At 43.0% G+C, this 26,056-nt stretch overlaps 1 protein-coding gene across 6 annotated transcripts; it reads left to right on the forward strand.

Moving 5' to 3' along the window:
• The first annotated feature begins 2,830 nt into the window (after positions 1–2,830).
• Cyp4a32 (cytochrome P450, family 4, subfamily a, polypeptide 32) lies at positions 2,831–24,411 on the forward strand. 6 transcript variants are annotated; one of them, XR_003954855.1, is made up of 13 exons: positions 2,831–3,067; positions 4,164–4,308; positions 4,832–4,876; positions 8,549–8,676; positions 11,531–11,655; positions 12,357–12,511; positions 12,926–13,032; positions 13,121–13,311; positions 13,408–13,541; positions 16,517–16,581; positions 16,741–16,800; positions 23,338–23,511; positions 23,929–24,411. XR_003954855.1 is itself a non-coding variant. In NM_001100181.1 (13 exons), exons 1-12 carry the CDS (start codon positions 2,879–2,881, stop codon positions 23,504–23,506), a joined length of 1,530 nt encoding a protein of 509 aa, NP_001093651.1. In that variant the 5' UTR covers positions 2,842–2,878; the 3' UTR covers positions 23,507–23,511; positions 23,929–24,270. The 6 variants fall into 6 exon arrangements, 5 of the variants coding, with proteins under 5 accessions (XP_017175367.1, XP_006502675.1, NP_001093651.1 ...); NM_001100181.1 differs by having other exon boundaries at positions 2,842–3,067; positions 16,724–16,800; positions 23,929–24,270; XM_030252999.1 differs by lacking the exon at positions 8,549–8,676 and having other exon boundaries at positions 2,850–3,067; positions 16,724–16,800.
• The last annotated feature ends 1,645 nt before the right edge of the window (positions 24,412–26,056 follow it).

The following is a 26,056-nucleotide window of genomic DNA, read 5'->3' on the forward strand; positions in this document are numbered from 1 at the left end:
ACCTCAGTCCACTCAATCCCAGCTCTTTCTGTATGTCTGTTTCTTTGTATGTATGTGTTTGTTGTTTCCTCATTCCCTTGCCACTCCAGTCAGGTCTGTAATGTACAAAGACTGAGTAGAAACTAAGGTTACCAAATTCCTGGGGCCAGGCTGATCAGAACTTCCAGAGGCCCGGCAGTGGTGGCACATGCCTTTACTCCCAGCTTTCATGGGACAGAGGCAGGAAAGTCTATATGAGTTTGAGCTGAGCCTGGTATAGAAAGCATTTCAAAGAGGAGGAGAAGGAAATGAGGAGGAGAAGGAGAAGAAGAAAAGGAAAGAAGAGGAGGAGGAGGTCCTTCCTCTGCAGCTTCCTCCCTGGTGGGCCTCCGAAACTGACTAGCACCCTTTCCTGCTTGGATTGTGTAAGGCATGCATTGCTTTCCTGGGTCCCTCAGATCAGCCCTACGTAGTGAAAGCAATAGAGACTAAAATTTGGCCTCCTTATCCTCATACAGAACAGCATGCATTGTGCTCAGTGGTACAAAAAGACTAGCTTCCTGAGGAGAGTCTCAGCAATAGCCCATAAATACCTGAGGACCAGGCCACTGAAACACACACACAGGTAACTGATGCTGCATAGGAACCACAAAACTGGAATTAAGATCACTGTAACCACACTACCAACACCCTGCCACAACCCCAGGACAAGGTACCTTGCTGGGGAAAAAGCTATCCTATAAAAGCAGCAAAGGCAAGTGACATGGATCCGAATAAAGGCACAGCTAACATAATAAAAATGTATTTCTAGTAAGTGCACGGAAGAAAAAATATCAAGAGGTTGCCATCAAGAAAAGCAAAGCTCAACATAATGATTTTAAGGAAACCTGACAAGATGCGGAAGAATACACACTTTGTTAAAAACAAAACAAACGAAAAGTATCACTTGAACGAGAAACTCAGAAAAAGAAATACAGATCATAAAAGAGAAACCACAGAGGATTTAATAAATCAACTAAAGACACAGTTGAGTGGCACTAACAGATTATAGAACACACAGAAGGAAGAATCCTGAGTTTGAAGACAGGCTTTTGAGATAACCCAGATACACAAAAAAGAAAAAAAAAGAAAAAAGAAAAGAAAGAAATAGGGAAAAGGCAAAAACTAAAGTCTATAAGACCAACAAGATATGATTAAGTGAAAAATGATGACATTATAGGAGTTACCAAATGAAAAGAAACCTGTTTCATGAGGGTTGATGGCTGGGTGGTTAGAGGCGCTTGCTACCGAGTTTCATCTGGACCAAGACCTGATTTCCTTCTCTGGAACTTACATATTAGGAAAAAACTGAGTCCTGTAAGTTGTCCTCTGACCACCACACATATGCCATTCATGTGGCACATTCATACATAGGTATGCCATTCATGTGGCACATTCATACATAGGTAAAAACATAATCAAATAAAGCTGTAGTCGTTTGAATATGCTTGGCCCAGGGAATGGCACTATTTGGAGGTGTGGCCTTGTTGCAAGAACTGTGCCACTGTGGGCATGGTCTTTATGACCCTCATCCTACCTTCCTAGAAGCCAGTGTTCTCCTATTTGCCTTCAGAACAAGATGTTGAACTCTCAGCTCCTCCTGTACCATGCCTGCCCAGATGCTGCCATGTTCCCTCCTTGATGATAATGGACTGAACCTATTAAATTTTGTTCTTTTACAAGTTGCCTTGGTCATGGTATTTGTTCACAGCAGTAAAACCCTAAATAAGAAAAGCTATTTAGCTGAATAATAGCTGAAAGCTTTCTAGTAGTTATTGAGAAATACATGGGCACCCAAGTACAGTAAATTAAAGGGCCCCATTTAGATTCAATTGATTTGGTCCTGTTGAAGACACACTATATAAAAGCTCTCACAAGTCCAAGACAATAATTCTAAAACCAAGAGAAGTATGCCAAGTCCTATATAAGCAAGGCCTTGGTAGACTAACAGTAGATTCTACAGCAGAAACTTTTCAAACATGGATTAAACTCTCCAAGTAAAAGAGTTAAATTGGCTGAATAGATTTTTTTAATGAAATTCAACTGTAGGCTTCTACAGAAAAAAAAAAACCCACAAGAAGGTGCCGAGGAATGGAAAGAAACCCATTAGCTCCCCCAAAGCAAAACAAGCACAAGAACCTTTGGCACCCCCAGGCATGGACTGCCCATGAGACTGGCCTACCTAGATGGATAAGAGCAGCAGTGCCTAGATGTTCTCCAGTCTGAATCGGCAACCACTCACCATCCATTTGGCATGGACAATTCAAAAAAAACTATTAGATACTGGATCTGCCATGGAAACCCAAGTAACTCACAAAAACAACAAATAAAGCTATGGGGCTTGAGAAAGAGCCAGTTTGTGAGGATCCCCATATCACACAGGACTTCAACAAGATATTTATTTTTATATGACAACCTTGTTTGATGTTTAATAATTTAATAAAACTTTGCAAGAAAAGATTAAAAATAAGTGGATGAATATTTAAGGAGATTATAATTGTTCTGCTTAATTTATGCGTGCAGTACCCAGGTGTTGAAATATCACACTACATCGATAAGTGTAGACAGCGAATACAATGAAAAGGAAAATAAAAGGGAAACAACTCAATGTTCTTGACTCGCACAACGAAAGGAAAGTGGGCAGAGGTAGGCACTGGCAGCTGGAAAAAAAAATGTTGTCACTGATTTTCAAGGTTAATGATTCCTGTTATTTATATTTAACCAACTGAACTATGAGATCAAGATTGGTCAGCCTCACCCTTCTCCCTCCCACAGGTAGGCGGGCAATCCTTACAGGATTTAGGCAGGAGGTAGAAAGGATTAGTGAGAGTGAGGACAGCAACAGAAGAGTGGATGAACTATGAGTGTCTCTGCTCTAAGCCCGACCCGATTTGCAGACAGCCTCTCTGGCTTCCTCCAAGTGGCCTCTGTGCTCGGTCTGCTCCTGCTGCTGGTGAAAGCTGTCCAGTTCTACCTGCACAGGAAATGGCTACTCAAGGCTCTCCAGCAGTTCCCATCACCTCCTTTTCACTGGTTCTTTGGGCATGAGGTATGAAGGAAAGGGAAGGATGGGTGGGAGAGCAGGGAAGTTGGGTGTCTCAGACCAGCCATCAAATTCACAGGGCAAAGCCTGATATATAAAGAGTCCAAGTGCCTCATAAGATGCCCAGCTCAGGCTGAGACATGTCATCCTAACAATAGCGTTACTGTCTGGCTGTTGCTCAACTCTATACTGATAGTCTTGCACTTTGAAAGCTTTGGTTGGTCCTACCTAGTCTCCTCCTCCTCTTCTGGTTGAGTACCTTTAATATCTCTACTGTTCTCAAACAACTTTTATGTAGTTCCTTGACAAGTTACTTATGGCTATTCTCTCCCAAGCTCTGGGCTTGCCTGGGAAAGCAGGCATCAGAGAAATGGAAACCTTGCCTCCAGGAGTGCTTGGTGTAACAATGGTGCACATCTTAGTAATTATCAGGCACAGGAAGTATTCACACTGCTGGGAGGATTGAGAGCCTACCCAGACTAGAAATTTTAGGATGGGTGAATTACAAATTGAAATCCCACAGTCATGGCACATTAAAGGGAAAGGGTGGGTTTGGACCCTCATACGAAAACACTAATATTAGCATTTCCACAGGGCCATTTAGCTCTTCTTCCTCTTTCCACACACCCTGCAATATAAGCTACTTGGATTTAAGCACAGCATCACTTTCTTGCCCACATGGTTCAGCTGGCACAGGTATATGAAATTACCCAGAAAGGCAACTGGGAAGGGACAGTACTGACCCATTGCACTATCCCAGGAAATAAAGTACAGAGCCAAATATGAGGATACATGGAAATGTCCACAACAAAGGATTGTGCAATAGAAAGACATAGGTATGCCGTGTTCTGTGCAGATCTGAGGATCTGAAACTGTGATTCATCTGAGGAACACAGCTCCATCCAATAGGACTCTCAAATCCAGCTCAGGACCCGTACCCATATAGCAAAGCTATGAGTGATAGCACACATACTTCATCGAACTGCCCCACCTTCCTGGCAACTTCAGAGAAAAACAGAGCTATGTTCCTGTTCTTGCTCTAATCTTGTCTCCAGTCCAAAAAATAAACAAGAGTCCTACTACATTACCATTCCTTCAACAGCAGTTCAAAGGCGAACAAGAACTAAAGGAAGTTGTGTCATGTATAGAGCACTTCCCAAGTGCTTTTCCTTGCTGGTTCTGGGGGAGCAACGCCTACTTAACTGTCTATGACCCTGACTACATGAAAGTGATTCTGGGGCGATCAGGTGAGCATAACTTGCTGTTGTGACGAGATAAGCACCTTCTTCTTTGGTACTTACCCTGTCAAATTCTGGAAGAGTGTAACCCTACACATTCTACCATTCTCTCAGGCTACAACCTAGGATGTGGCCAACAACACTCAGTACTGAAAACCAAATCCCTTAGCCTAATGTCTTTAACTTTCTTTGTTATTTAATCAAATTAAGATGTTAAGTCTTGTTAATTGTTCCAGGTTTGAAATCTCTAATTGTTTCCTGCCAGGACTCATAGGATAACTAAGCCACCACACACACACACACACACACACACACACACACACACACACACACACACACACAAATCCTACCTTCCTAAGCCTGACTGTTAGGACAGAGCTTGAGGGGGTTATGAGAAAATGGACAGTGACATTAGACAGTTTACCAATGGACAGTTTCTATGGGTATCATAGAAGCCCATGGCTTCAACCACAGTTACCTTGAGGCTGCCTTATTTATCCCTTTTCTTGTTAAGTCATTGTTTCCCTTTCAGATCCAAAGGCTAATGGTATCTACAGATTGCTAGCTCCTTGGATTGGTATGTATGTCTAAATTTGGAATGCGGTCTACTTCTAATTAGATTTTCCAAGTGTTGTGTCTCTGGTTCATGGAGAATGAAATGTGACAGACTACCACTGTCATGGTCTACCCCCAAAGATCTACTTCTGACCCTTTACTTCTCTAAACAGTCCTATGTGAACATCAGTTTGATCAACCTTCCTCTTTGGCAATTTTTATGCCACAGCTGTCATAATCACAGCATGTGACACTAGCTGGGAAATTCACCTTCTGGGCTGTACTGTTCTTCAGAGTTGTCTCTAACAGTTCCACTTCGTAGCTCCTTGACCCTCTTGCGCGAGCCCAACTCGCCAGCAAGAACGACGCTGCAACAGGATCCTTCTGCAAACGTTTATTCAGTCCTGTTTCTTCTTTCTCTATATATCTCCCTTGTTTTTATATCTCCCTTGTTTTTATATCTCCCTTGTTTTTATATCTCCCTTGTTTTTATATCTCCCTCGTTTATATCTCCCCCGAACCCTGGGCCTCTCACTCTTTTATACTCTCAGTTCCCATCCACGCACAGCAGGCCACGCCACCTCACCAGGCAAGCAGCTTCAGCTAATCAGGGCAGCAGGGGCAAATCTCCACCAAATTGGATTCACCTGTATCCTGGTACACCTGCGCAGCACTCAAGATGTTTGTGTCTTATATGAGGAAGTCAGGTGCAAGTCATATGACTTAGCTGCAGTCCCTGGCGCCTTTGGGACTGCCGCCACACCCGCTCCCCACAATTCCCCCTTTTTTCTTTTTTGGCAGAGAGAATGTCTGTAGATAGCCCCTCGCAACCATGCCCCTTACCTGTCTTTGGGAGACAAACAGCATTGGTTTGATCCCTGTCTTAGGTTGGTGACATGCCCAGGGAGTCTTATCACTGACTACCTCTCAATCATGCCAAGCCACTCCTGGGGAGATTGTGTTTTGCTTGCGGCAGGTGCATCAAAAGGCCAGGATGTTAATTAACCTATGGCCAGATCTTAATTGCTGCAAGCAAGCCTCATGGGTGAAGGTAGAGGTCTGATCCCCAGTGTGCAAGCATAGGGGCCCTACACAAAACCATCCCTTAGGCTCATCACCCAGAGAGGTCTTGGCCAGCTCCCGTGTCGTTTTTCCTGGGGGAAGGGAACTAGGACACTGAACCTTCATGCAATCAGACGTGCCTTCCACAGGATGCCAACAGCAAGCTATCCTCTGTGCAGTGCTTAGCCTCGCACCCCACGGCATAACGCAGCATAATTTCTTTTAGAGCGGCAAACCGAATCTGAGGAGATTGTCCTGCCTCCACTGCAGCAAAAGCCTACGCTACCATGGCGAAAGTGCGGGCCGCACACTCTGCACCTAACACATGTGCCAAACACAAAACACACACACACACTATAACAAGCATACATCCCAGGGCTCTCATCCCCGCTCATCTTCCCTGAAGCAAGGGATAGATGGCCAGCGGGGCTATCTCTTTAAGGGGAATTCAGGGATCAAAAAGCGTGGAAAAATTTGAATGTCATGTCGAGCTGGTATCGGCTTCTGGAACACTGAAAGGATCTCCCATCTTGGCTCCATCGTTTGTGCTTGTGGGATCATCCACCACATCCACAGGGGCAACTGGATCAGGAGCCTCATTCTTGCAGCGTCTCACCAATCTCTCCAGCACCCAAAGAGGTTCCGTCTGGTCCTGTGGAAACACACAAACAGACCCTCTCGCCCACGTCAACACCTGATCCTGTCGATCCCCAGGGGAGATGGACACAATACCTCGTGGTAATGAGACCATAACCTCAATCACCTGTGTGTTCATCTGGGGAGTCAATATGAGAGTCAAGTTTTCACTAGCTTCCCCTCTGTTAGGCAATGATTTCCACGCCCTTATAGCAATCTGATTCACCTGCTCAAACACCTGCACTGGATATCCTGTCTGTTGTTGTGCAAATCTACCTTGATCAAGCAGCATATCTCTATCCCATGCAAATTCAGCTTGATCAGTGAAAATAGGACATCCCAGCAAAGAGAATCTATCCTCTTTCCAGACCTCCGGACAGAAGGTCTGCCCATAGATGGCTGACGAGGAGGCATAGGGAGGGGGAGCAAAAGCTAATTCGCCTTCCTCCTCTGCCTCAACTCTTTTATTTTGTCCTTTCTGTTCACCTGATAACACTGTGTCTCCTTTCTTTTTCCTTTTTCTTTTTAAGCCCTTTTCCTCTTCTGACATACTTTCTTGTTGCTCTATAAGGATTTTCTGACCTGTCTTGACTGCCTCTACACACAGTTTCAAACAGTAACAGAGTCCATATATCAGAACAAACAAGACCAAAACTATCAGACCTACCCACAAAGGGTCAATGGGAGAAAAAAGCATAACTACTCAGCGAGGATCTATTGATCACTACACCGAGGTTATCATAGTTCCTTAACTTGTCCCCAAACCGGGAACCTTAACTTGTCCCAAAACCAGGAACCTTAACTTGTCCCAAAGCCTGCTTCCTGGCAACTTTATATTCGCCTCTATTTTATCCGAGGTCCTTCCCAAACTCCTGGGGTCGCAAGTTTCACTCACCGTGAACTTACCCTGCCAGCAACCACTGACTGCTGAAAGTTCTGAACTCGGTGGGGGAGTCGGTTCCCCGTACGGGCCACCAATTGTCGTGCCTGCTCTCGACCAGCAAGAACGATGCGACCACCAGTCCTTCTAACAGCAGTTTATTCAGTCTTCATCTTTCTTCTTTCTCTTCATCAGTACCGTTCCCCAGCTGAAGAGTTCTGAATCCACGCCGGATCCTTCTCAACAGTCTGTTTTACGGGAACACTTTATTAACCCCTTCTTCCCCGTTATGCAGTTCTGAATCCTCCCTGTAGCAGGGGGTCTTCGCTTGTGCCTGAAGATGTTTCTTGTCCCGGGTTTCGGCACCAATTCTTAATCGCGTTCTCACGCCCGGCCAGGAAGAACACAACAGACCAGAATCTTCTGCGGCAAAACTTTATTGCTTACATCTTCAGGAGCAGGAGTGCAAAAACCCCAAACCCCAAAAACGAAAGCCCCCTTCTTACATCTTTAGGAGCCAGAGCTCCGGCGCGCCGGGGCGCAGAGCGCGCTCTATTGTTTACATCTTTAGGCAGCGAGCGAGCGCAGGGCGCGCAGAGCCAGAGAGATGCCAGCGAGAGAGAATGGCGGAAACCCCGTCCCCTTTTTTAGGAGCGTTATATTTCGCCTAGGACGCATCACTCCCTGATTGGCTGCAGCCCATGGCCGAGCTGACGTTCATGGGAAAGGCAGAGTACAAGTAGTCGTAAAATACCCTTGGCACATGCGCAGATTATTTGTTTACCACTTAGAACACAGGATGTCAGCGCCATCTTGTGACGGCGAATGTGGGGACGGCTCCCAACATGACCCGAATTATCTAATTGTCTCTCTGATTTGTTTTTTGGTTTTTTTGTTTTTGGTTTTATGGATTTTTAGGTTTTTTTGGTTTTTCGGGACAGGGTTTCTCTGTAGAGCCCTGGGTATCCTAGAACTCACTCTGTAGACCAGGATCGCCCTGAAATCAGAAATCCACGTGCCTCTGCCTCCCAAGTGCTGGGATAAAGGCATGTGCCACCACTGCCCAACTGGTCTCTGGCTTGATCCCACATATACACACACCTCTCTCTGGCCCAGGGTATGGTTTGCTCTTGTTGAATGGACAGCCATGGTTCCAGCACCGGAGGATGCTAACCCCAGCCTTCCACTATGACATTCTGAAACCCTATGTGAAAAACATGGCTGACTCCATTCGATTGATGCTAGTGAGTTCATTTCACTTAATTCTCCTCTACTCCCCTCAGCTCTGCTGTCCTTTCTACATCAGCTGCTTCTTCTGCTACTACTACTGCCACAGGTGCCAGAGCTGCTGCTGCTTCTCCTCCTACTCCTCCTACTCTTCCTCCTTCTTTCTTTTCTTCTTACTGCTTAAATTCTCCTCTCTTTCTCTCTCAATCTCTCTCTTCACCTACTCAGTGTATACATCAACAAGCTTCAAATATGTATATATATTCTACTGTGAATACAGGTTATTCAAATATAGTTGGAACAGAAAATTTCCAGGTAATAGGATATGGTCATACTTGCTCATTGCCCAAGGCTAAGAGCATCAGGGTACTCTTCTGCCTCTTCAAATCTTGAACTTCAGAGAGAGTTCTCAGGATAATGCTTAGTTGGGGTTTCCCTTGGGTCTCAGTGCTTCTGCACATACTTGAGTGACTCATCAGGGAGATATACTCCAGATCCACATTGTCATAACCAAACCTACCATACCACAAACTTTTAACAGCACTCTGGATTATGATTGTTTTAGTTAATTGAAGCTAGCTTACAGTTCAAAAGTTTAGTCCATTACCATCATAGTAGAAAGCAAGATAGAACATAAGCATACATGATATGCTGGAGAGGTAGCTGAAATTCTACATCCTGTTCCAAAGGCAGCAGAAAGAGAGTGAGACATTAGGCGTGCCTTGAGCATCTGAGTTCTCAAAGCCTACCTCCAATGACCACTTCCTCCAACAAAACCACACATACTTTAACAAGGCCACACCTGCTAATGGACCTTTAATCCCCTGTAAAATCAAAATGAAAAGGCATATCACATACTCCTTACATGAATAGGATATATTTTACAATTCCAAACAGGAGAAAAGGGAACATGGTAAAGAAATACTGAACCAGAGGAAGACTGAAAACAAGTTGGCAAAATCCAATATCTGCTTTTCAATGTCTTATGTCAAAGTGATCTTGAAATCTCCAACTTCATTCAGTGTTGTTGGCTTGTTCAACTCCCTGATACCAGCCCTGCTCAGCAGATAGCCCACAGCTCTAACATCTCCAACATCTTGGGGTTCTAAGGCAGTTGAGGCTTCACCTTCACAGATTCACACAATAGCATCTTTAATTCTCTATATAAGGACACACACGACATATGCCTGGCCTCAGCAGCTTTCGTTAGTTGTAGAGGGAAATTCCATAATCCCTTGCTTCTTTCCTTGACTCTAAAGACAGAACCATGTGGCCATACTGCTAAGTTCTGATGCTTGCTAGGCCTGGACATGGACCCCTCATTAAATTACATTTTCACCAGCTGGTTTTGACGGTTTCTTTACTGCCTAAGCTTGGCTGTCCTAAAACTCAATCTGTATACCAGGCTGGTCTCAAACTTAGAGATTCATCAACCTCTGCATCCTGAATGTTTGGATCAAAGGTATGGACCTCCAGGCCTGGCCCTAGGCTTTTATTTAATTCTTTTCACCTTTCTTTAATGTCTTTTTACAAAATGGAAGTTTATCTGGCTGGGGTTCTGGTGTGAGGTTGCCACTTCTTTTTCCACTTAGCATGAAGCTTTCTTTAATCTGTTTATCCCCTTCAACACAGGCTTTAGCTACATTTCGACTTTCTGGTGCCTCCTTTCTCCTCAAAGTATATATTTTGTATTTTTTTTCTTGCTCAGTTTGCTCCTTTTCATTATAGATCTGCATAAGAGTGAATACTAATAACCATATGACAGAATTCATAGTAAGCTATTTTAAGATATCCTTTACCAATGCAATTAATCCAAAACTCTTCACTTTAGCCTTAGGCAGACTTTTTGAACAAGGGAAAAAAGTAGCCATATTCTTTGCCAAAATATTACAATAACAGTTCCAAGGCCCTATACTAAAATTCTTCTCCTCTAAAACCTCTTGAACCACGACCCCACAATTCAAATACTTCTTTTACTAGAATATGGCCCATTAAACCCCACTTAAATCATTCAACTGCTTTCAAATTTCCAAAGAAAATATTACTCCAAACAAAGCATGGTCAAGTCTATCATAGCAATACCCTACTTCTGGTACCAACTTCTGTCTTAATTTGGGTCACATTGCTGTGAAGAGATACCAGAAAACATTTAATTGGGGCCAGCTTACAGTCTAGAGTTTTAGTCCATTGTCATCATGGGAAGCATGGTGGCACACAGGCATACATGATGCCAGAGTGGTAGCTGAGAGTTCTACATCAGATCCAAAAGCAGCAGGAAAAGAGTGAAACACTGGGCATAACTTGAGCATCTGAGAACACAAAGCCTGCCCCCTAGAGACCACCTCCTCCAACAAGACCACACCTACTCCAACAAGTCCACACCTCCTAATAGTGCCACTCCCTTTGGTCCTATGGAGGCTATTTTCATTCAAACAACCACAATTAGTCAATTGTTATCAGCAAGCTTTTGAAGAATACATAGTAACTGGAGATGCTATCCTGGTTACTTGGGATTTTTATGCTCTATACATAGAAGTCCTACCATTATCTCAGGCTGAGTTGTGCTTTCCATACACTGATGTATCAGCTATTTATCCCCTAAAAACAGCTTTGTTTATCAGATAAAACATCTTAAATAATTGTAAACATGTGAAACTTGCTTCCTTTCTTATGAGTTTCTATATTTAATTTTGAAGAAATTTACAAAAATATAAGTGTCCTTTCACAAAGAGATGTTTTGCAATCTGTAAAATATCTGTTATCTAAGTTGAAGGACTTAGAACACAGTATCTTAAAATATAGGGAAAGAATTCAGTCAACTGAACACATGTCTTCTGGAGAAATTAAGTCAATGTTTCTCTCCCACTGCAGGACAAATGGGAAAGGCTGGCTGGTCAGGACTCCTCAATAGAGATTTTTCAACACATCTCCTTAATGACCCTAGACACTGTCATGAAGTGTGCCTTCAGCCACAAGGGCAGTGTTCAGGTGGATGGGTGAGTGACAAGCCTTGAACTTCATGGCCTTTGTCTTACCAACTGATATGGACTTCTCTGTAATGCATGTGGGACATCTAGGATACTCAATAAAGAGTATTACCCCAAGCTCCATTCAATCTCTAACAAAATCCAATCTTAACTCAACCATAGATAGCTGATCCCTAGCTGGGGTGGATGCCTAGACACTCAAGCCACCTTTTACTGACTTGAAAATTACAAGGTTGGACACGCAAACTTTATATGCCCCAGAACAGGGGAACGCCAGGGCCAAAAAGGGGGAGTGGGCGGGTAGGGGAGTGGGGGTGGGTGGGTATGGGGGACTTTTGGTATAGCATTGGAAATGTAAATGAGTTAAATACCTAATAAAAAATGAAAAAAAAAAAGAAAGAAAATTACAAGGACCGCAAACTTTATATGCCCCAGTACAGGGGAACGCCAGGGACAAAACGTGGGAGTGGGTGGGTAGGGGAGTGGGGGGAGGGTATGGGGGACTTTTGGGATAGCATTGGAAATGTAAATGAGGAAAATACCTAATTAAAAAATGCATTCTAAAAAAAAAAAGAAAGAAAATTACAAGGGTTATAAGACACAGTGTGCTCCTCAATGTTGTCTGTTCCTAACATATTGATATCTCTCAGAGTCAATTCTATCTGTGCGCCATTCTCTCTACAGTTTAATATGTTCTTTATCTTCTTCAGAAATTACAAGACCTACCTCCAGGCCATTGGGGACTTGAATAACCTATTTCACTCCCGTGTGAGAAATATCTTTCATCAGAATGATACCATCTACAGACTTTCTTCCAATGGCCGCTTGGCCAAACAAGCTTGTCAACTTGCCCATGATCACACAGGTTCTGTTTGCACATTCTGTACCCTCATTTCCTAGGATCAGCTCTAAGGGATTATTGATGATTTCTGAGTCACATCCAGACCCTTCAGTGCACTCCCCTTTAGGACCTGGATCACATACATGCTTGATACTTTAACACTGACAGTGTTGGGAGTTGGAACATCAGAATGCTAGGTACTACATGAGTCTCATCATATTGATAATGTGTAGTGAGACTTGACCAAGCAAGTCAAGCAGAGCTTCCATTGCCCATGGTGCTAAAAGAGGTCTGACCTACATCAGATGTCACCAGTCTTATAACACTCCTTACTTGCTGACCTATATAGAGCACATAGCTTCAGACAAGGAGACACATGAAGCTACATGGGGCTACTATAGCTCTCAGGTCTATGTGATAATTGATGTTCTGGAATAGATGGAGTGATCAAGATGAGAAAGGATCAGCTGCAGGATGAGGGAGAGCTGGAAAATATCAAGAAGAAGAGACGTTTGGATTTTCTGGATATCCTTTTATTTGCCAGAGTGAGTATGTTCAGCAAAGTCCTGAGAGTCTTCCTGGGAACACACAAGGAACAAGCATGGCTCTGACTATGCCTGTTGCTCCCCTGAGATGGAGAATGGGGACAGCATGTCTGACAAGGACCTACGTGCTGAGGTGGACACATTCATGTTCGAGGGCCATGACACCACAGCCAGTGGAGTCTCCTGGATCTTCTATGCTCTGGCCACACACCCTGAGCACCAACAGAGATGCAGAGAGGAAGTTCAGAGCCTCCTGGGGGATGGATCCTCTATCACCTGGTAAGAGTTCAAGAAGTAGAAATGCCCTTATTCTTTGGGTTTGGAGGAGCCCCTGGTCTCCAGTCTACCTGACCTTAAGGATGGACTTTATTTCAGGGATCACCTAGACCAGATTCCCTATACCACAATGTGCATCAAGGAGGCCCTAAGGCTCTACCCACCTGTCCCAGGCATTGTCAGAGAACTCAGTACATCTGTCACTTTCCCTGATGGACGCTCTTTACCCAAAGGTATGAATTTCCCAAGCCCTTCATTCCAGAAATAATGGATGGTCAGTAGTCTATGTCCTTCACCAGTTCTGAATCTCTGAGTGCCTGTTTCCTTTTCAGTAAATAAATGCTTCTTACTTATAAAGTACAATAATATCCTTAAATTACCTACTATCCAGTTAAATGATCTCCCTTTCGGCTGCTTTGCATGAATAACATTGCAAGCATCTCTTCTTTTATCCGCAAATATTTGAATCTATGGTCTCACCATGGTTCATCCTTTCTAATTTGGGAACAGTGACATTCTTCAATTTTTATACTCCAGACTCAATTCCAGATGCCAACACCATATAATTCAAAGCTACACTTATTCTTCAGATGTCCTCACTGTCACATGTGGGTTTTCATGTTGGGGCTGGAAACACAGGCATATTTTTGTACATACAAGTGGGAACCAGAGGTTCAACATTAGTTTTCATTCCACAAGCACTGTCCAGGAATCTTGCACTGGCCTGCAAATCACCTATTAGGATAGGCTGGCCAGTGAGTTGAAGGAATCTGCCTGTCCCCACATACCATCATTGGGATAACAAGCATGTGCCACCACACAAAGCTTTTTTTAAATTAGATATTTTCTTTATTTACATTTCAAATGTTATTCCCTTTCCTAGTTTACACTCCAAAAATCCCCTCTCCATTTCCCCCTCCCCCTGCTCCCCAACCCACCCACTCCCATTCCTGGTACTGACATTCCTCTATACTGGGGCACAGAGCCTTCATAGGACCTAGAGCCTCTCCTTTCATTGATGACCTACTAAGCCATCATCTGCTACATATATAGCTAGAGATAAGTTGCACCATGTGTTTTCTTTGATTGGTGGTATAGTTCCAAGGAGCTCTGGGGTACTGGTTAGTTCATATTGATGTTCCTCCTATGGGGCTTCAGTCCCTTTCAGCTCCCTGGGTATTTCTCTGGCTCCTTTATTGGGGACTTTGCTCTCTATTCAATGGATGACTGTGAGCATCCATTTCTGTATTTGCCTGGCACTGACAGAGCCTCGCAGGAGACAGCTATATCAGGTTCCTCTCAGCAGGCTCTTGTTGGCATCTGCCTAGGGACCTGGTTTGGTGGTTGTTTATGTGGTAGAACCCCAAGTGGGGAAGTCCCTGGATGGTGAATCCTTCAGGATCTACTCTGAACTTTGTCTCTGTAACTCCTTCCATGGGTATTTTGTTCCCCATTCTAAGAAGGAACCAAGTATCCACACTTTGGTCTTCCTTCTTCTTGAGTTTCATGCACACACAGCTTTTTTATATGGGTTCTGCAGATCGATCTTAGGTCTTTCTCTCAATCCCCAATAGTCACATATTTTTATCATCCTCAACATTTGATATAATATGTAGACTTTTTTATAAAGAACTGCTATTTATATATAGACGAGTAAATACAATGTGACTCTAGACTCTTGCTGAATTCAAATTATTGGTTACTCTCCATAACCTGATGGTTTGATGTCATCAAACACAGAAAATGACCTGATGCCCAACTAGCAGCCCTAATTCTTTATCCAAATAGTGAATACAGGTTTTTGTAAAAGCTTATTTCACTAATAGTTTTACATTATACATGCATAGAACACGCACACAAACACACACAGAGCAGGAGGGACTTTTTCAAATAAAAAGAGCAAATAAGAGGAATTTAAACAAAATAGAATGAGTTTTTTTTCTTGCAGAACTCCTTGGAATCTTCAATTTGTCTATCTGGATGTCTGTGAAGGAAAGAATGAAAGAGATTCCTCACTCCCTGATGACTGACTTCTTTGTCTCTAGCATATGTTAGAAATGGAACCCTACAGCTATTTTCTGCTGACCTTTTGCAGTGGTGTAGTATTTGTTCCCTGACAAACACATACAGCTATTTAATTTCCAGAGTCACGAGTTAATGGAGTTGGGAGGGTGAAAGCTTTTGTTAATTTATGTTGATCTTAGTGGTGCTATAAATTTTACAGAAGGATTCCTGTTTGCTAAGCATGTGCCCTAGGACTGACCTACTTATCCAACCTGAGATGGATAAACTTGCCTTGACTATGTTTAGAGGTAGATCCACAAGGTAGTGGATCAATTAGATTAGTGGCTTTAGAAAGAGAAAGAAAGAGACCACGAAGAGATATATACCTTTCCTCACCATGATAGGATGAAACCAAGGGGAGGGAGCTGTTTGAAATTTCAACTCCAAATCTGTGAGCTAAATAAGCTTCTTTTCTTTACAAAGTTGTGTGTGTGTGTGTGTGTGTGTGTGTGTGTGTGTGTGTGTGTGTGTGTGTGTGTGTAAATTCTTCTCAAAGAAACCTTTGAATATGTTATTTTTACTTTATCTCTCAAATACAATTCACTAGGGTGTACAAGATAAAGAATCAGATAGGGGCTAGGAAGATGTGTTTCTTTTATGAGACAAAGTAAGTGAAAGAGATCAATGAATCCCATGTGAGTCATATGTGATTCCTTCTCTGAGAAGCACTAGGGTTGACAGCAAAGATAAACTGATCAGAATATACAAGACTCCTGCAATGTCAGGAAAGTAACCCTTGTCTCAGCTCATTATGTCAAAACCCTAGGACTGCCACATCCTGTTTTGGTGATATGTAACCCCTCCCTGAAACTTTAGTAACTTACATGAAAAACCACAATAAATCAACTCAAGGTCAGGATTTAATATACATCTTTAGTGGAAATTCTTCATAAAATTTAAGTTCTAATGTTATTTATTCCCAAAACTCAGGTTCATCTTTCTTGCCTCTCTCTCTTACACTCCATTTTTTTATATTACACACTTGTGCCTCAAGTTCTTTACCAACTCATGCACATGTGCAGAAAGTGATGTTCTATAGCACCCAAGTATCTTGTGCAGGCATATCATCCATTGCTGTCTCAGGAACCAAAGAGTTACCCCTGGGTGTAACCCATCTTCTTTCATATGCCTATCTATCACACAGGTGTCCAGGTCACACTCTCCATTTATGGTCTCCACCACAACCCGAAGGTGTGGCCAAACCCAGAGGTAGGAGACCCCCAAAGAGGGCAGAAGAGTTGGTCTCAAGACCAATAAATACCTCCTATTGTTCCCACCTCTGGGCATATTGTCCCCTTGTGGGTTGCAATTGACCTCTACCTGTCCTGACTGACATGCTGTCTCCCTGCAGGTGTTTGACCCTTCCAGGTTTGCACCAGACTCTCCCCGACACAGCCACTCATTCCTGCCCTTCTCAGGAGGAGCCAGGTGAGATCCTGTGTATGATGATGGAATATACTGTGGAGAATATTTGCAGCATACCTTGTTTTTGGTCTCCTGCATATATGACATCTCCAAGTATATCCTGATTTGGTGGCTATGGGAGGGGGAGGAGCTTCTTGAGGATGTGTCTGTGCCCTAAAGGAGGGTAGCACTTCAGCACACACTATGAAGACATCAATCCATTGGTCAAACAAATTTATGTCAGTGGATGCCACGCACTTGCATGTGTTCTGATATTATCCCCACTTTAAAGGCAGGACTTTACATTGTTTGTTTGTTTATTTGTTTGTTTTTTAAGTGACTTTAACTTTAGGTGTCTAGCTTGTCAAATTTTAGGGCTCTTAAAAAGCTTGTCTTTTCCACACCTAGACCTGACCCATCACCATTCCTGGGTAATTATTTATTCTGGAATCACTGTACAAGTAATTCATTTGCTTGCATGTCTGCTAGCCAATGACATGCAAGCAACTGTCCAATGAGATACGTGAAGTGTTACAGTGGGTCATTTGAGGTAAGGTACATACCAGGATATGGTGATTCCACCTCTGCACTCTTTCCTAACAGAATTCTTTTTTTTTATTTCGTATTTTCCTCAATTACATTTCCAATGCTATCCCCAAAGTCCCCCACACCCTCCCCCACACACTCACCTACCCACCCATTCCCATTTTTTGGCCCTGGCGTTCCCCTGTACTGGGGCATATAAAGTTTGCCTGTCCAACGGGCCTCTCTCTCCAGTGATGGCCAACTAGGCCATCTTTTGATACATATGCAACTAGAGTCAAGAGCTCTGGGGTACTGGTTAGTTCATAATGTTGCACCTACAGGGTTGCAGATCTCTTTAGCTCCTTGGATACTTTCTCTAGCTCCTCCATTGGGGCCCGGTGATCCATTCAATAGTTGACTGTGAGCATCCACTTCTGTGTTTGCTAGGCCCTGGCATAGTCTCACAAGAGACAGCTATATCATGGTCCTTGCAACAAACACTTGCTAGTATATGCAATGGTGTCATCGTTTGGAGGCTAATTATGGGATGGCTCCCTGGATATGGCAGTCTCTAGATGGTCCATCCTTTTGTCACAGCTCCAAACTTTGTCTCTGTAACTCCTTCCATGGGTGATTGTTTCCAATTCTAAGAAGGGGCAAAGTGTCCACACTTTGGTCTTCATTCTTCTTCAGTTTCATGTGTTTTACATATTGTACCTTATATATCACTATACTAAGTTTCTGGGCTAATATCTACTTATCATAGAGTATATATTATATGAGTTCTTTTGTGATTGTGTTACCTCACTCAGGATGATGCCCTCCAGGTCCAACCATTTGCCTAGGAATTTCATAAATTCATTCTTTTTAGTAGCTGAGTAGTACTCCATTGTGTAAATGTACCACATTTTCTGTATCCATTCCACTGTTGAGGGGCATCTGGGTTCTTTCCAGCTTCTGGCTATTATAAATAAGGTTGCTATGAACATAGTGGAGCATGTGTCCTTCATACCGGTTGGTACATCCTCTGGATATATGCCCAGAAGAGGTATTGCTGGATCCTCCGGTAGTACTATGTCCAATTTTCTAATGAACTGCCAGACTGATTTCCAGAGTGGTTGTACAAGCTTGCAATCCCACCAACAATGGAGGAGTGTTCCTCTTTCTCAACATCCTCGCCAGCATCTGCTGTCACCTGAATTTTTGATCCTAGCCATTCTGACTGGTGTGAAGTGGAATCTCAGGGTTGTTTTGATTTGGATTTCCCTGATAATTAAGGATGTTGAACATTTTTTCAGGTGCTTCTCAGCCATTCGGTATTCCTCAGGTGAGAATTCTTTCTTCAATTCTGAGCCCCATTTTTTAATGGGGTTATTTGATTTTCTGGAGTCCACCCTCTTCAGTTCTTTATATATATTGGATATTAATCCCCTATCTGATTTAGGATAGGGTAAAGATCCTTTCCCAATCTGTTGGTGGTCTTTTTGTCTTATTGGCAGTATCTTTAGCCTTGCAGAAGCTTTGCAGTTTCATGAGGTCACATTTGTCAATTCTCAATCTTACAGCACAAGCCATTGCTGTTCTATTCAAGAATATTTTCCCCTATACCCATATCTTTGAGGCTTTTCCCCACTTTCTCCTCTATAAGTTTCAGTGTCTCTGGTTTTATGTGAAGTTCCTTGATCCACTTAGAGTTTACCTTAGTACAAGGAGATAGGAATGGATCGATTCGTATTCTTCTACATGATAACAACCAGTTGTGCCAGCACCATTTGTTGAAAATGCTGTCTTTCTTCCACTGGATGGTTTTAGCTCCCTTGTCGAAGATCAAGTGGCCATAGGTGTGTGGGTTCATTTCTGGGTCTTCAATTCTATTCCATTGGTCCACTTGTCTGTCACTATACCAGCACCATGCAGTTTTTATCACAATTGCTCTGTAGTAAAGCTTTAGGTCAGGTATCGTGATTCCACCAGAGGTTCTTTTATCCTTGAGAAGAGTTTTTGCTATCCTAGGTTTTTTGTTATTCCAGATGAATTTGCAGATTGCTCTTTCTAATTCATTGAAGAATTGAGTTGGAATTTTGGTGGGGATTGCATTGAATCTGTAGATTGCTTTTGGCAAGATAGCCATTTTTACAATGTTGATCCTGCCAATCCATGAGCATGGGAGATCTTTCCATCTTCTGAGATCTTCTTTAATTTCTTTCTTCAGAGACTTAAAGTTCTTATCATACAGATCTTTCACTTCCTTAGTTAGAGTCACACCAAGATATTTTATGTTATTTGTGACTATTGAGAAGGGTGTTGTTTCCCTAATTTCTTTCTCAGCCTGTTTATTCTTTTATAGAGAAAGGCCATTGACTTGTTTGAGTTAATTTTATATCCAGCTACTTCACCGAAGCTGTTTATCAGGTTTAGGAGTTCTCTGGTGGAATTTTTAGGGTCACTTATATATACTATCATATCATCTGCAAAAAGTGATATTTTGACTTCATCTTTTCCAATTTGTATCCCCTTGATCTCCTTTTGTTGTCTAATTGCTCTGGCTAGGACTTCAAGTACTATGTTGAATAGGTAGGGAGAAAGTGGGCAGCCTTGTCTAGTCCCTGATTTTAGTGGGATTGCCTCAAGCTTCTCACCATTTACTTTGATGTTGGCTACTGGTTTGCTGTAGATTGCTTTTATCATGTTTACGTATGGGCCTTGAATTCTTGATCTTTCTAAGACTTTTATCATGAATGGGTTTTGGGTCTTGTTAAATGCTTTTTCTGCATCTAACGAGATGATCATGTGGTTTTTGTCTTTGAGTTTGTTTATATAATGGATTACATTGATGGATTTTTGTATGTTAAACCATCCCTGCATCCTTGGAATAAAACCTACTTGATCAGGATGGATGATTGCTTTAATGTGTTCTTGGATTCGGTTAGCAAGAATTTTATTGAGTATTTTTGCATCGATATTCATAAGGGAAATTGGTCTGAAGTTCTCTATCTTTGTTGGATCTTTCTGTGGTTTAGGTATCAGAATAATTGTGTCTTCGTAGAATGAGTTGGGTAGAGTACCTTCTGTTTCTATTTTGTGGAATAGTTTGTGTAGAACTGGAATTAGATCTTCTTTGAAGGTCTGATAGAACTCTGCATTAAACCCATCTGGTCCTGGGCTTTTTTTGGCTGGGAGACTATTAATGACTGCTTCTATTTCTTTAGGGGATATGGGACTGTTTAGATCGTTAACTTGATCCTGATTTAACTTTGGTACCTGGTATCTGTCTAGAAATTTGTCCATTTCGTCCAGGTTTTCCAGTTTTGTTGAGTATAGCCTTTTGTAGAAGGATCTGATGGTGTTTTGGATTTCTTCAGGATCTGTTGTTGTCTCCCTTTTCATTTCTGATTTTGTTAATTAGGATGTTGTCCCTGTGCCCTCTAGTGAGTCTAGCTAAGGGTTTATCTATCTTGTTGATTTTCTCAAAGAAACAACTCCTCATTTGGTTAATTCTTTGAATAGTTCTTCTTGTTTCCACTTGGTTGATTTCATCCCTGAGTTTGATTATTTCCTGCCTTCTACTCCTCTTGGGTGAATTTTCTTCTTTTTTTTTCTAGAGCTTTTAGATGTGTCCCAACACAATTCTTGAATCAAAGTTAATGCTCACATCTCTCTTGCTGTTGCACATAGGCCAAAACTTGGTAGAAAATGTATAGTCTTTAATTTACACTTAGAGGATATATAGTCTAACTTCAGACAAAAGGCATTAAAAAGGAGGAAAGTAGTCTGCTTTTAAGTAAATCCTCTGTTTCACTTAGAATATTTGAAGTTTCTAGTGCGTAAAATAAAAGACACTCTTGAAATAGCTACTGAACTGGACAAAGACTTTCTGATGGCTTCCAGGGAAATTGTCCCTTGGGACCCGACTCACTGTAAACTTTCAAAGGTGGTACAGAAGAAGGGTCTCATGAATTCATAAAATGGCAAATCAGCTTTCACAGAACAGGCTATAAGTAAATTGTTCTTCAAGCACGGGCTATGCACACACACTTGATGTACTTCAGGATTGAATGATCTGCTTGCCACTCACTGCAAGCCATGTCTCTGCCACTAGAAGCCAGGAGAGTATTGGCCAACTCAGATTAAGTTGGAATGAACCATGCTGCTGCTGGTGCTTTCTAATACAGAGTCTCAGGCTTGTCTGGAGCTCATGGTCTCTCTCCCTCTACTTCCCAACTACTGGAATTCAGTCACAGGCTCCCCCAGCTTGCTTTGGTCAGAAGTTTTAAATTTTTTATTGTATTTCACTCTATTTTTTTTCATTCCTTAAATTTAAATAAATTAAATATTAAGAACCAAGGAAAATAATTATTTTTAAATGTAAAATAAAGTTTAAACCACTCCTATGTGTCGGGTGCTTTGCTACATAAAAACATAGGAATAGTGATACTATCCCTTCCTGCCTCTAAGAGTTCAAAACTGTCATCTACAAAGACAAATATATCTGTAATTAAAATATATTCATCCTCCATTCTTCCACTTGCCCACTTAGCAGTTTGCAGAACATTCCATGTTCCTGCCATCATCCCATGCCCTGATTGTGGCATGTCCTTGTATATGGCACGGATGGTACCATAGGTACTTAGAAGAACAGGGACAGTCATCAAAAAAGTAAGAGCCAGCTGCTCATTGACCTGAGCTTCAGAAATATGAAGCCTAGGGGTGGGGTGGGGGAGTGGAGGTGGGGGAGACATGTTCAAACACCTCAACAGCTTGATCTTAAGTAGGAAGTGGGATAGGCAGGAAAGAGATGAGAGCAGCAGCCAGAAGAGGATAGAGCTGCAGTTAGGCATTTGTTGTTTTGCTTTGGATTGTTTAATTTTCTTTTTACTTATTCACTTTATATTCCACTCACTGACTCCCTTCCAGTGACCCCTCATATAATCTTCCCCTTTCCAACTCACCCCTTCCCCTCACCTCTGTGCAGGTAGGGGTCCCCCTGAGTATCCCCCCTCAACTCTGGCACTTCAAGTCTCTGTGAAACTAGGCACTTCCTCTCTCATTGAGGCCAGACAATACAGCCCAGCTAGAAGAACACATCTCACATAGAGGCAACAGGGAAGCTCAACAAGAAGGAAGGCCCAAATGACAGGGCTCAAATTTTACTTAGAAGAGGGAATAAAATAGTCATAAGAAGCAAATGGAGGGAGAGAACTGGGAGGGAGTATGGGGAAGGGAAAAGTGGTTCATGATCAGGTGTGGGGAAGGACTAGCCATCAGGAAAGATCGCTAGTTGGACATGAAAATGAATGGATATTTGCAACTGACTTGGGTGGGGAGGTAGGGGCATCTCCGGGATGAGACAGAGACCTGGGATATGGGAAGACCCTAAGAATCAATGGGAATGACCTTATCTGTGACTCACTACACTGGGGATATATAACCTGAAGAGGCAACTAGGCACTGAACATACCTTACATGGTGGAGGTATCAAGGGTCAGCATGGAAGGAGTATCAGGGAGACCAAAGAAGTCCAGGAAATAAAACTGAAGAAGGAATGGTGAACATTTCTGAAGCAGAATTAGAAGGCTATAGATGCTGATGGATTAAGGAGGTGGGATACCCTAAGTAGGAGGCAGATGGGGTAGCCACTTGAAGATCCTCAACACAGTCTTCCTGTAGCAACTTTTCTACTGATAATCTGATTCCACTCTGTGGAAGCTATGTGCTAGATCTCCCTGAATGGCGTAAACTAAGCAATGATTAACATATTAATTATCTATAAGTTTGACCTATAGTCCTTAAAATACTGGCCTAACAGATTTCATACCACTTAAAGAAATAGGGTCAAAGTGGCCTTGAAAAATGTTGAGGCTATGTCAAAAATTTAGGAGAGACAAGACCTAGGGTAAAAGAAGGTATGACCTGTAGTCACAGCTGTTAGACTGAACCTGTGACAATAGGCCCTGAATGTTGTTCTGTGCTGTTTCAAGGATCAGCCCTTAAAACAGGTAAGAGGCTAATGAGTTGTATTGTCCCTTTCTGACCCAGGAACTGCATTGGGAAACAATTTGCTATGAGTGAGCTGAAGGTGATTGTGGCCCTGACACTGCTCCACTTCGAGCTACTGCCAGATCCTACCAGGGTTCCCGAGCCCTTAGCACGAATTGTGCTGAAGTCCAAAAATGGGATCTACCTACATCTCAAGAAGCTCCACTGATTCTGGTAAGGACAAGGACAGACTCTATAAACATGCTGCCTGACATCTTGTCCTGCCACCATCTTCCTCTCTGTATATCTTTCTTCACACCTATTTGTTCCCTGCCTCCTGCACAATCTCTCTCTCTCTCTCTCTCTCTCTCTCTCTCTCTCTCTCTCTCTCTCTCTCACACACACACACACACACACACACACACACACACCTTGCTCTAGATTCCCCATGATTCCCCATTTGTCTTTCTGTCTCCAGATACCCATATCTGACCGTGCACCTGATCATGAACCTCCTCTCTCCTCCAGCCTTCTCTTCTTGCCTCTTCACTTCCCACCATCTTATTTTTCCCTACATGACTTCTCCATTCTACCAATAATAAATTGTCACAATTTAGTGATCTGAAATAATTGAAAGTTATTATCTTACAGTTGTGGAGCTCCAATGTCTGAGAAGAGTTTCACTGGAGAAAGCTAAGTTGTTGGTGTGACCTACCTTTTTCAGAAGAATACTCCAGAGAGTCCTCTCAACCTCTGTTCAGTATAGATCAACATTCCTCGGCACTGGAATATTCCCCTGCTTCAAAGCCAGCACCCTCCTCATCCCCTCTCTTCTAATGTCCTTCCCTTTTACAAACGCTTATGACATCATCAAGACCCCTAAAAACTCCAAGATAGTTTTCCCATCTAAATGTATCTTATTTGAGGTAACCTACTAAGTCCCTTTTGAATTATGAGGAATTATTCAATTTGTACCATGGGCTCCAAAACTCAACACCTGAACATCATTGTGAAGCCATTATTCAGCCTAGTATCTAAATCTCCCCTGCATAATCTCTCTCTACCTGATTGTTCCTCACACAAGTTTCTCCATCTTCCCTCCTTTCTGCAATAAAGTTCCCAGTGTCATGCACAGCATTTGTCTTCTCTTGATGAATCTGAACACAGGTTCCCATGTTGCTTGAAACTGTTCCTGGATCAGGCTCCATGATGAGTTCTCTGTTTCCCTGATATGCCATGTTCTGCTTCCTGGGGAGGGCTTCTTGTGCAGCCACTGATGCAACCAGGACTCCTTCCTATTCTCCTTACCTACCAGCATGCTGAGCTAGTGCAGGCTGATTCTTAGAAAGTCAGGAGAGGACAGACTGGATACTCAGCACCTGACCAAGAGACACATGATGGTTATGACTGGACAATCACCACCCACTTGATAAATGTTGAAATATTACTACATTGGTTAGAGAACTGTGGGTTAAAATGGGGTCCTGCATACAGCACACTACAGGGCTTGGACTGCTCATGGAGGCAGACATGGGGAGTTTGACTTCACACACCCAACACAACCACTGGGTGGGCGTTGGGCTGTGAGAAGCTGCAGGATGCCACTCCAGGGGTGGGGAAGCACTGCCATTAGCTTGCTCATAGGTCCTCAGGCCACACAGAGGCCAGGGACAGCAGGCTCTAGCTCTTGGACATGGCGAACACTTCTGGATGCTCAGAAAGAGCTGAGAACAGAGTGTGGGCCTGTGGGGCTGACCCTGGCCTGAAAGGGAAAAGGGCAAGGGGAAGCACTCCAGCTGGGTCACAGGAACGAGAGTCCTTGGTTTGTCCAGCGATGTCTTGGTTGGTGGAAGCCATGTCTGAGAGCACAGGGAGGCCTCCTCGGGAAGATTAGATGGATGCTCTTTAGAGGAAGACCTGCTCTGTTGCTCCAGCACAACAGATCCCTATGAGAAGAGGCAGGTCATAGTTTTAAAGCATTTACTATCATGAAGGCAGGGGAGCTAAGAGGGTAGTAGAGGCAGAGAAAGGCAGAGGGAGAAAGTAGAGAAGCCATGGCCATGTGAAGGGGGAGGGAGGGAATGTGGAGAGAGGGAGAGCAAGAGGGAAGAGAGAGAGGCAAGAGTAAGAGAATAAGAGAGGAAGAGAGGAAGAATGGAGCAAGCAGCCCCTTTTATAGCAGACCAGGCCTACCTGGCTATTGCCAGGTAACTATGGAGGTGGAGTCCAGACAAACAACAGGGGCTTGGGGCATTGCCCTACATGACTGATGGCCACAGAATTATGGAGAGCTGGAGCCTCAAGTCAGGAGCCTGGTGTCTGGGGGCGTGGGCAACTTTCTTCCATCCCTTGCAGACTTATCTGCTGGGGCTCTGGGGTTTAAACCTAGCTCAATCATGAAACAGGCTGCCTTTCATGGTCCCACAGAGAACCGTTTATCTGTGTGCTAGGACAAAAGGGCAAGTTAGTTACATTAAGGCTTATAGCTAATAGGCATAATATAATGGGACCTTTACAACCCAGCTTCTAGTGAACAGGGATGGCTTTAGAGGAGCTAGAAAGTATCTTAGGGCAGAAATTATAAGCTATGGCCTTCTTCCAATCTGAAAAGAATTGGTATTAGGAAAGGTATATGGCACATTTCCCAAGATGCACTAGAGCAGTAGTTCTCAACCTTCCTAGTGCTTTGACCTTTTAATACAGTTCCTCATGTTGTGGGGACCCCTCCCCAGCCATAAAATTAATTCATTGCTACTTCATAAATGTAATTTTGCTACTG

This window comes from Mus musculus, chromosome 4, assembly GCF_000001635.26.
Source record: "Mus musculus strain C57BL/6J chromosome 4, GRCm38.p6 C57BL/6J".
Classification (NCBI taxonomy): domain Eukaryota; kingdom Metazoa; phylum Chordata; class Mammalia; order Rodentia; family Muridae; genus Mus; species Mus musculus.